Raw genomic sequence first — 12103 nt, 5'->3', positions numbered from 1 at the left:
GACCAACCTTGGATCTGAGCTGCAAGTAGCTTGTCTCCAGTCCCGTCCCTGGCCATGTCTCCTTGGGTGGACACCTTGGAGCTCTGTTGCAGCCTTATCTGTGGCCCTGTCTCCTTTTGCTGTTTGCTGGACTCCCTGTATGGACCTCGTTCATCACCTCACCTCCTCTGGGACTGCAGACAGGAGCCGCTTTCTTTGGTCCTTGCCTGAGCTGTGCTGCCGGCTGCTGTGCCTCGCCTGCTCCTTCACCACTCCCAGCCTTGCCTTGCCAACCTGGCTTCCCACCTTGACCCTGGGCTTGCCTCCTCACTGCAGACTCAGCTGATGGTCACTAGACTGAGGCTGACCCCAGTTGCTGCCCCTGAGCTGCTGGACTCACCGTGCGCCCTGCCCAGGCCTGCTGCCATGCTTGCTGCCGGAGGAAAGGCAATCACAGCCCGTAATATGCCCCTTTATATAGAATTTATTTTAGTTTGCTCAGTGAATCATCCCTGCTTTGATAGACCATTCTGAAGCCTGTAGAAATCAACACAAATCTTTCCTTTCTCCTCAGCAAGCTCCAAATCAGCAGTGAATGCAGATGCTGCCTACATCTAATGAATCAGTCCTATTCTGACTAATAGCAAAATTCTCATCAGCTTCAAAGGGAGAGGGAACAAACCTCAGGTCTCAGTCCTTGAACCACAAAGAAGATGACAAAAGCAGTCCCCTGCAGACCCTCATTTAACAGAGGCCTTTATCAGTAAGACAAGGTGATCTTATTAACCTCATGGCGAATGTGCATGGAGAAATACAGGATCACTGCTAGTGCAGCAATACAGATATTACATCGATATGTTTATTAATAAAATGTCATGTGATAATTCACTATTATGAATGAATTTATAACACAATATTAATATTTAGAACTAGCACCATATCCTCTCTTAATACAGTTAAATAATACTGTATTATTATAATACAGTTAATAACTGTATTAATACAGTTGAAAATTTACTTACTATGTCCATATTTGGAAGTTAATTAAACCTGCTGATTTATTAAAGAGTTATAGAGAGAGTTGTAAATGTTTAATTTGCTAAGCAGTTGCTATGCTTATTAGCCCTGCTGCTCTTCCACATAGATGTGGAAGGCTGAAGTCCCTTGAGAGTCTGGTAAAAGCTATTTCTACAATCTGGTTTTGATTAATGAAGTTCAGGGGGGCATAATTTGAGAAACAACTGACATTATTTACACACAAAAAATTAATCTCTTACCTCCATTATCTTTTAGGTGCAGTGCTATCTTGGTGTCATCTATAAAGAAAAATCAGTTAGTTGTAGGAAAATGCATTTTTCTAGGTCATGAGTCATTTTAGCAACGATTTTCTAATGTCAAAGAAATTCCACAATTAGAAAATTGTGGTATTCTTACACTGAGCAATGCTTTACTTCCTTACTACTAAAAAAACATTTTTGAGAGTGTTTCAGCGTAAAGGAGGATTCAAAATACTGGTAAATAAAGGTGCTAGGGTGTGCTCATAACACAAATAATTCATTTATGTTACATCTTCATATATAGCTTGAGCGTTCTATCATATTAAGGATTATACAAACGAATATATGACAATAAAATAAAACAATTAAATTAACATATGACAATAAAATAAAACAATTAAATTAAAACAATTACTTAGTTCCTCTTCTAAGAATCATTAAAAGGTTGACCAGTTTTAAATCCTATTTATTTCCATATTCCTCTCCTTGTTGTGAGTTTTAATGAACGAAAATGTCAGGGAATAATGCTGCTAATGCAGTCCAAATCCTGCACTGACAGTTTCTAAACACTTGCTGCAAAAACCACCCTTTCTTATCAGTAGATTCACACCATGTAATGCCTTCAGCTCAAATTTTGCTGTGACTGGCCACTTCAAAAATATGCGCGCACCCAGTATCTTTTCTTGGGTTAACATAGAATTCCAACAGAAACCTCTCCCTTGCCCTGTTCTATTTTATAGATGGTATTTGATTAATCTGGGTTAACTTTTCTACCCAGCTGAATTTTCTCCAGAAGCAGGAAAGCAGGGTATCTCAACCACAGAAAGGCAAGATTTAAGCAGACAGTGGAACAAGGATGGCAACTGACAAGCCATCACTTACCCAGTTAATTCGGTTCAGAAGCCTATGGAAACTATTTCACAACAGTGAGCACTACATGAAAAGCACCGTGTAAACTGACTGAAAAAAAGTAAACAGGCAAATTTCAAAGAGTTTTTTAATTTGGGTTATCTCTAATTTTCACCTGGCTAAATAAAATACTTAAAGGGATGCAAAATTCATTAAGTCTGCGACGGGAGTTTCATCACTAACTTCAGCAGGGCCCTCTCTGTCTGCCATTTCAACAGGTTTTGGACTATGGCCTAACGGTTAAAGGAACACAAACAACTCATTGTAACCCCAAGTTCTCCAGATGTCCTCCTGGCTTGTCCGTGCTCCCCCAGCACCGTCCCCTCCTCCAGCGCTCATCCCCTTCGCACCGTACTGTTGCGAGAGCAAGTTGCAATGTAAAAGCAGTAGCGTATATTGCCTTGACGGCAATTCCCCGCTCCTTCCACTGCCCCAAAGAGAAAAGGTCAACACGAACGCATTCTTAAAGGAAAGAAATTACTTTAAGACTTGTAAACGACACGTTTGCTCTATAGAATAATGCAGTCTATACACTTCACCTTCTGTGGGCAGGCTAGTCGGCAGGTGGGAAGTGGTGGATCCTCTGGTGGTCGTTAAAACTCTAAACTTTGTGGTGGTTGGCAGAAGGGTGGTGATGGAGTATGGAGGTGTTTCAGTTGTGTCTATATTCTTCTCACAAATCTTATCTTTTGACTGTTGGGAAACAACAAAAGCAAAGAAGAGAAAATTAATTCTCAGCAGAGTCTGTCACTGAATGAAGAACTTAAGCATGAACAAGCTGTCAGGATAAAAAGAATGAAAATGGAAACCCTAAATCAAGGAATTTCGAGAGGCTTTTCTTTTTTTTTTTTCTTCTCCCTTTGAAGTGCTCTACACAGCATTCAGCAACATATATTTTTCATTTAGCTGGAAAAGTTACAACACTCAGTGGTTAATACAAGGCTTCAAAGTCATCCCTCAATGTCAAACATGTTATTTCCCCCAATCAGATTTTAACAACTGAGATTATCATTTAAATTTTCACTCTTCTATTGTAAATGATCACTGCCATTGGTCTGGGTGCCATAACACATGTTAAAAAAGATATGTGGGAGTTAAATTGTAGCTCTCCATAGTGAGTAATGTGTAGTTAACTGGAGTATTTAATTAGGCTTTACATGCAGTTATCACAGAAGAATATGCATATATGTGTAAAATGTGTGGATGCATTCAACCTATAGAATGTTTATATACCACATTACAGAGCAACACATTCACTATATGTCTATAATTCTATATAATATTAAAATTTCATGTATTATGTGTGTACATATAATATAAAATTATTACATAAATATGAGTTATTATAAAATATAAACTATAATAATCATAAAATATTTTGATAAAACTATCAAGTCTTTTTTTCCCCCCCAATTTCTAGACACTTTAAAAATTCTGCAGGTGCAATGAATGTTTTCTTTTATGGATGACACAGTATTGCAGGAAAATACATCCAATTAGTTAGCAGCAAACATGAGAACTGCCTGTAACTCCTGCTGTCCCCATTCATTTTAATGAGAAGTGGAATTCCACAAAGCCTGTTCACTTTATTGAGACCTGCCTGTCAAAATCCAGTGGGTGCTGTATTTCTTTTAACGTGTATGGTTTTTTATTGTCCTTCGTTTTACCAGAAACAATATCTTATATTAAGAAAAGATATCAGTACCTGCAGTATAATTATTCTTTAAATTTTTTACGCTTTAGCTTGAAAGCCGCTCCTAATTTCACTGATGCAATTTAATCAAAATTTAGCTCAAAATCTATATTACAAAGAAGGAAGCATTACTGTGAGAATCCTCATTATTCATCCTTTTGAATGAACGCATCTCCAAGTAACCTCTGTGTGGCTAATTATTGATCCTTCATTGAACTCCAGCAGTCAGCTCGGGCATCATTCTGGAAGATGCTGCGTAAGCTGTTCGTTCTACTCCAGAGAGCCTGAAAGTTAGACTGTGAGCAGCAATCAAGTAGCCAGAAACTGTGCAAATCAAACTATCAGTTTCTCAGATACACTTAGTGTATCAATAGTTTCCTCTCAGATCATGCAGTAAGGCTTGGAGCACTGGCTGTGTTGAAACAAGGGAGAAGCAGAATGGGATGCTACTGTCACGCAGCGAGCAGTTTTTGGATAACGTCGTCTACAGGCACAACTGAGTCCTAGCTAATTATAATCTGGATTAAAGCAATACAAAGGTTGTGCACTATGATGACAAATACTCCCAGTAACTTTTATTTTATGTTCTTGAAGAGGTTGTCCTCCACAGACAATAAATCTCACAGAAATTCAGTTCTTAAATCAGCAAAGCTGAGGCTTCAAGCCCATGTAACAAGGCAGTATGTACGATGCAGTTATTTTGCAATTACACTTAGAAGAAAAACAATTTCTTCCATCAGACTGGATTTATATCATTACTTCTCTTTGCTTCTACTGAGAATAAAACAGAATGTGCTTTTCTAACTAGACACTTGGGGCTACGTTTTGCCCTCAGTTTCACCTGACATTACACTTCAGAAAGGCTATGTTGCTGAAATTCATGATAGAATTTAGCCATTTCAGCCAAAATGAAAAAGTAACTGCTTTTTTATGGCCATCAGGAGATTAAAAGTGTCATAAATTAATTTGTTCCTATTACTACAATCCCCAAACGAAAAAAAATAAAACCAAAAAAAACCCCAACCCAAAACACCTTCTAAAGGGAGGACACTGGGAAAGAACCAGCAGTAAGATATTTATATATGTGTCTCAAAAATGAACTGCTCTGGTCCAGGAATACCCGGAGTAACTCTTTTAGAGGCCATAGTCCCTGTTTGACAGTCCACCACTACCACAGTCAGATATCTTTCTTGTTGTCTCACTGCCTCTCCACGAAAGGAAATCCAAATGCCTTGTAGGTGTTTTGTTTTTTTTTTTTTGTTTGTTTGTTTGTTTTAAATCTCTTTGAATTCACCTATGTAATTTCTTCTGTATGAAATTATTTGTGGAGATCTCAGTCAAAATGCAATGCCTGTTTTTCACTTGAGACTACTCTGGCAGAGGGGTTTCTGAGATAAGGAACATCACAGTTTCTTCCCCTTTTCTGTCAAGAGTCAGAGATCTAAGAGAAAAACAGCGCAGGGACACTGTTTTGGGGTAGGCTTTCTGGAATTTTTACTTTTTATTTAAAGTATTTTCTCAGAGGTAAAATTTTTACTTTGTGTCCATTTTATTTCCTCAAACGGGGAGTGAAATTGCTCAGCCTATTTTTCTTTATTATGCCTTACAGCATTTCCACTGAATGATAAAGATAAATACAGCATGTCTTTGGCCTTGAAACCATGCTTCACAATCTGAAGAATATAATCAAATGCATCATAAGTGTATAAAAGGCCTCTGATGGGCTGAGGATGTAAACTACTCACATACCTCTTCAGGGCAGCCACTGTCTACCCAATCTTGCCGGTGACGGTCAAATCCACTGGAGCATCTTTAAATGATGAAATAGATACAAGTTGTTGAGACGGAAATAGGAGGAAAACAAGAACGAGAGAGGAAGAGAAGAGAATGTCAGAGAGAATAAGTAAATGATGTGATTTAATTTAATATCCATATGATTTATGTGGTACTACTTTTATTCAAGAGGCTGTTGCTTGCAATATGAATCAATCATTTAATCCACTTCAGTGAAAGGCATTTCAATGAATGAATTATTATTTTAGTTATTGTGGTTTTTTTTTTTTCAATGTACAGTTTTTATATAGGAATATCTCCCTTCCACTGGATAATTATTCTTAAGACCGCACTGAGCAATGGCATTTTTAAGTTTGATGCCAGCCATGTGGATGTAAATTGGTTTAATTATTTCTATCCAACTCCTTAGGCATGAAAATTTAATCCCACAAAGGATGTAGTGAACCAGTCACTGCTTTTGTCAGGCAAGGTGACCTGAGACATCAAGATACACATATAACAACGCGATCGGTGTTCACAGATTTAGATAACAGCTCCTTAGAAGAGCTTTCATGACAATTAGAGAATACAACACAGCTGCTTCTACCTCCTCACTAGCTGCAGAAATTTTAAGTTGCATGCATATTTCTTATCAAATTAGGTGATAACCTGTTTGCAATATCCTTTCTCGTTTGCAATATGTAACAAAGAAATTTTAAAGCAACTTGTAACACTTTAATACAATGATTCCCCTGGCAATCCCTGTCTCACAAGTGTGTTAAGTAACTTAGAGTTTCCTAGACAACAGGTAGAATTACAAATGGAAAGCATTATTAAAACAGCAAACAAATAACTAAATCATGATGCCCAACTTTGAAAGAGAGTCTCCCCAGTTAGGTTTTTTTGTTTGGTTGTTTTTGTTTTTTTTTCTTTCCTGCATTTATTTCCTGCAGTATTTTGTTATAAGACAGGATGATGTTATTTGGCATTCATGTTTGTAATGTGCCTGACTGTACAGCAAATAACTTTCTCACTGTCTTTTAATAAGACTAGGAAAGCAAATAAGGCGACTGCTATGGTTAGCTGAACATGGTGTGTGTTCTCAATGAAGCGAAAGATGCCAAGACATGACAAGTATTAACCTACTTCAACTGAGGTAAACAGGGATCCACTTTGGAAGAATGGAAGAGCAGAATCGTTCTTATAGTAGAAGAGGATGTTACAAGAAGATCTAAACAGTGTTAACAACTCCCTTGGGTTTATAAACTTCTCTGCATAATCATTCTGAGCAGAGTCTGCAATGTCTTTGACAAAAGAGTTTGAGAAAATGTTGATTCTCTTTAGCTGGGTTTGCACTGATCTGATCTGCCTTCCACCATTTGCAATGTTACTAAAAACAACACCCCAACCCTAACAGGTGTCATTTATCACTCACTCTATAGCAAATGACTTTTCCAAAAACCTGCTGCAATGAAGAGAATAGATGCCCAAACCAGAAATGTATTCCAGAAAGTACAGAGGCCTCCTTCCCAATGGAGGGGAATAAAGGCCACTGTGAAGAGTTTTTTCTTCTTGCCAAATGTGAATGAGTGAGTGAATGAGTGCTATGTTGGGAGCTAAGTGTTGCCTCCCCATCTTTGTGGTGTTCTGTATCCATGAATGCTTGAGAGAACACAGAGGACCTTGCTAAGTAGAAAGAAATGACGTGACACTCCAGCTATGAATAGAACATATTTTTTGGAAGTCTCAGTCTCTCTTACTTTTCTCTAAAGTTTGAAGAACTTAATTAGCAACTTCTGTGCCTATCTTGACGGAGAACCAGACTAATTTTCAGATGTACTGAATATGCACAAATGCATTACATTTCAGTCATACTGCTCTGGATAAAATCTAATAAGTTTGGCAATTTTCTGTACATCTGAAAATCAAGCCCAACGTTTAAATATCACATCAAGCCACTCCATAAATTCAACAGTAGAGGCAATTACTGCAGTTACATATCCATGCTAATTCAAACCCAACTGTACTTAGACTAGGAAGGATTAATGATCTTCCATCTTATATTTTATCTTGTATCTAAATGGCGTCAAACATAAGTCTCCAAAGATTAAGTGAATAAAAGCTTATCCCAGGTGCGCTCATTTACAGTTCTTAAGTCTTTTCTGACAAACTACTGAAATACGGTGGCAAGCAATGGTCTTGGGGTTGATTTTTCCTGAGGAACTAACAAACCATCAAAAGTTGAATGCAACAAACAAGGAATTGGAATGGCTCTTTCAAACATCTGAGACACTCTTCAGATGACCCTACTTTAAAGAAAAATACGCTAAACCCTGGACACTGTTTACTTAACATTTTCTATTGATGTAAAGTTGAGTTCAAACAACATTATCAGAAAGCAGCTTTATCAGGAACTAGATAGGCTCCAAGCAAACCTGTTTGTGAACTTCCTTTGAGGCATGTGGCAATGAGATGTCAGCCGTAGCAGATACTATCATTGCTGTGTCGTTGAGTTAGAATTCTGGGAACTGTCATTTCAGTGCACCACCCACTCTACTGACTGCATTCATTTGTAGCATGGTGATAATTCCCTGTTGCCGTTAAAACATTGGAGCAGATTTGATTAGCTACGGCATTTATGCCATCTGTCAACAGGGCCATTTTATAACAACTTCATTTTCAAGTGATGACCAAAATCAGCTCCTAGCAAAGCAATAACAAAGATGTTCTAGGAAATGAGAATAGGGACATTCATGAAATGTAAGGAATTCCAGGATTTGTGTGGAACTCGGGAGTACTGGTTCAGGGAGCAAAGGGAGAATTAAAGTCTCTGCATGTATAACAATGATGATTTGGTATAACTAATGCAGATGAGTCTGGGTAATAAGAAAGATGTCAGAATCCTTTCAGTGAACTGTACGGAGATGGAGATCTCATCGGATCTACCGGATGCCATTTACCACTATTTGGCAGAGAATATTTACATGACAAGAAGTGTCCATTCAGTGCATGAATTGAAATGTTTTGCTTCTTCTCTTTTAAAATAATTCAATGAGAAATAATAATAATAATAAATCAGCTACCCTGTATACAGAAAATTCATCAAGGTTTAAGCTGTAAAAGCTAAAAACATAATGGAAAATTATGAGGAAGGAAAAGGACAAAGTCTGGATGGAAAAATCTTTTCACAAGCTTGAGCTGGTATAAACCAATCAAGAGCATTAAAATGTACAACACATGTCCTATAAACCAACTATTCCTTAGCTTGTTTGGGTTTTTTTTTGTTGTTGTTTTTTTTTTTCTTTTGCTAGGATATCTGTAACAGCATATGAAGAACGGATTTCTGGGAACTGAAGGGCATTCCAGAAATCTGAAATGATTTCTTAAATACCATGTAATTACTCAGCTCAGTTAAAATGTTTATCAACTCCTCTAAATAAAAGGTTGAACTGGAAAATTAAATAGAAAATTGACCAGACAGAACTCTTTTCTACCTTTAACCACTAAGGAAGGCCTATTACATTAGGAAAAAATTCAGACATTTGCTAAGTTGTTTGAATTACTAAAAAAAAAATTAGAACATTTTAAAGCGGAATTTCATTCCAAGCTGAGGGAGATAGGAAGTATATCTAAAAATATATTAAAAAAAAATAAAAATACTGTAAGCCTTGAACTTTGTGTCTGTCCAACTGAAAAAAACCCTACTCATAGAGCAATTTTTGGAAGAAATAAAGCACTATCTTTGTGCTCAGTCTGGCTTTGCCTCCCTTCACCACAGAACAGGCTCCATTTTGGTTCCTCCAGCCTTTGAATATCACTTTCTTGTCACACTGCGATGTCTGGGAAAAGACTGTATTTTCCTCCTTTTGTTATTTTCCACTTTCCCGTGTCACAAATGCAGAACTCTATCGTAGATCGAAGTGCTTATGAAGTATGTGTGAAGTGTCACTGTGAGTAACTGCGATATGAATTTGTAAGCTATTTGAATGGTATTTGTGCTTAGCATCTAGCTCAATACACCCAGTCGTACATCTGAATTCAAGTAGAAATGTGTTTCCTGTATATATCCTTTACTTAAACATATTGCTTAATTAAACTGTACTGCAGAATAGGATGGCAATTTGAATTGTTAGAAGAGGATTTGCTCATAATGTAAGAATAGCTGATTTTGAACATACAGGACTACAAACAGCCTGTACTATTTGAATGTTTATGAAAAATTCAAATGTAATTACTAAGGCATAGTTAATACTTGATGCATCATATCTGTGTCTGCAGCACTGAATTCCATCACTGTCTTAACATTTTTTGCCTCTCAAAATTTCCGCCATTCAGGTGATGACAAGGAGGATCAGAGAGTGGGACAAATTTCAACAGGCAATCTTCCACCTGATGATGATGGTTTGGAAAAATATAGCTACATGTTCTGTAAAGTACTCCTGCAATATCATGTAAACAGAGAATTGAAAAGATGTTAAAAAAAAAAGCGCTGTTATTTTACTGTAAAAGAGATTGAACATGAGTAAGACTCGGTATTTGTAGCTCTGACATGACATGTGAATAGGCAGTAGGAAATAAGGACTCCCATGGGGAATTCTAGCGGTGGCAGAGCCTAAGAATAAAAGTGGGCTAAATGAAGTAAGTTTTATTTCCAATTCAACTAGAAAGAAAGGAAAAAACCCTAGTTAAAGTGAGAATTGGCAGAGTTCTCATTAAAGAAGAATGGGAGGATATTTTCTATAATCTTAATGTCAGTTACAACAACAAAGGAAACATCTTGAAAAGCAGATAAAGAATAAAAAAGAAGCTTGTGCTGAAGGCTCTGCTTTGAATAACTAGAAAGAAAAAGAAAGTGTAAGAGGAGGGCCCTAGAGTCAAATCTATGAGATTAAGGTATCAGAATTTCCAACAGAATCAGCAGAAAATAACAACAACCAAACACATTCTCTGGGAAGGTGCCACCCTGAAATTACTCTCTGATACTAGATTACATTCTCCACTGCCTTTTACTTTGTGCATTTATACCTGCACAAAGTGGGTAAAAAGAGCTAATAGCAACAGAAGTTAGCAGAGAATTCTGATCTGTTGGCATTGATACCTGTTTTGCACACAATAAATTACTCAAGGTTCGAGGCACAGATCTCTGAAGCTCTACTGAGTGTACTTCACACTCTTGTTGATGATCCCGACTAGCACAACTAACCCGCCTTTCTCACCTTTACATGATTGTCTAAACTGTTTCCTATCTTTAAATATTCAAAACGATCACTTCAGTTTTAGGGTGGGTGCTCCCACGATCTTAAACTTTTTTTTCACAATATTACATGTTACATTTCCTTCTGGTTAAATAAATAAAAGTGAATGGCCAGTTGTATTTTGAAAACTGCTTTATAATGCTTTGCACCGACAACTTCAGAAATACAGTTAGCCTGACACACCCATTGCTTTGTTTCTTGTTTTTAAAATGAAAATATGAAGGTCACCTTTGGAAAAAACATTTCCTTTTCCACTTTAGAGATGAGGAAACAGAGCATAGGAGACATGAAATGATTCAGATGAGGTAACACAGAATTCCATAACGGAACCTACAGATAAGCCCAGATTTTCTGAAAACCAGACAAGTATACACTAATTCATAGCTCCTATGCTTCCCATAGTACTCCCAGACATACGAATTGTAGAACTGGGAATGATGTTGAAAAGCATCAAGTCTCGAGTGGCATGCACCAAGGCACAGATCTCATTTACACATCGGCTAAGCTCCCTTTTTTATTCATATACTTCTATGGGGATTTTGCCCCTTTATAAAAAAACACTGATAACATTAACAAGTAGTAGTGTCCTTGGGACAGGATGAAAGTGGCCCGGTGCTGAGTGATAGTATGAAATAGGGCTGTTCATATTTCTGTTATCCCCATGCAATTGCGCCCCATGCATGAAGCCCCAGCAATCGTGCAATACGTAACACGGCTGTTTCAGTACTAGTGGGCATCAGCATCTGAGCTGCTAGAAAGAGAAGTGCAGAGATGTTTTGGTGAGGCTAGGTTACTGCTCCGGTTATATCTCATTCACAAATCTAAAAAGACGAAGAAGTCAAAGGAAGCAGGAGCTATGACAGGAGAAGGAGGCATAATGCGCTAACCTGACTACATAAGCTAATGTTTATGTGCTAATAAAGGTCTGCCAACAAATCAAGAGAGCATTCTGCACAAAGAACATAAGACAGTTTTGAAACTGCATATTCATACTACTGCATTTGTGGAAAGTATGGATGAATTAGGGTTAAGAAAAACACCTGCTCTAAAGGCTCAGTGAATTCTTCAGCTAGCGAGCAAAAGAAAGGAAGGATATGAATCATCCTGTAACTGATTACGTTCAAAGGATCTTAAAGTTCAGAAAGTTATTTGTTTCCCAAATTCGTATTCTACTTGCATTTCGTTTTTTCTTTAACAGTGAGTCAAACTCTGAAGTT

At 37.5% G+C, this 12103-nt stretch overlaps 1 protein-coding gene across 1 annotated transcript in view; it reads right to left on the bottom strand.

The window, feature by feature from the left end:
• PLXDC2 (plexin domain containing 2) overlaps positions 1-12103 on the bottom strand; it is a 282172-nt gene that overhangs the window by 31357 nt on the left and 238712 nt on the right. Inside the window, exons 10-12 of the mRNA XM_054189766.1 lie at positions 5608-5668; positions 2705-2858; positions 1257-1295 (exon numbers count right to left, since the gene is read on the bottom strand). Coding sequence (XP_054045741.1) covers positions 1257-1295; positions 2705-2858; positions 5608-5668 — 254 coding nt within the window. The remainder of the gene's footprint in view (positions 1-1256; positions 1296-2704; positions 2859-5607; positions 5669-12103) is intronic.

This window comes from Rissa tridactyla, chromosome 2 (genome assembly GCF_028500815.1).
Source record: "Rissa tridactyla isolate bRisTri1 chromosome 2, bRisTri1.patW.cur.20221130, whole genome shotgun sequence".
NCBI lineage: Eukaryota > Metazoa > Chordata > Aves > Charadriiformes > Laridae > Rissa > Rissa tridactyla.
The sequence above is the reverse complement of the archived record's forward strand: the minus strand, read 5'-3'. Positions and strand labels throughout refer to the sequence as shown.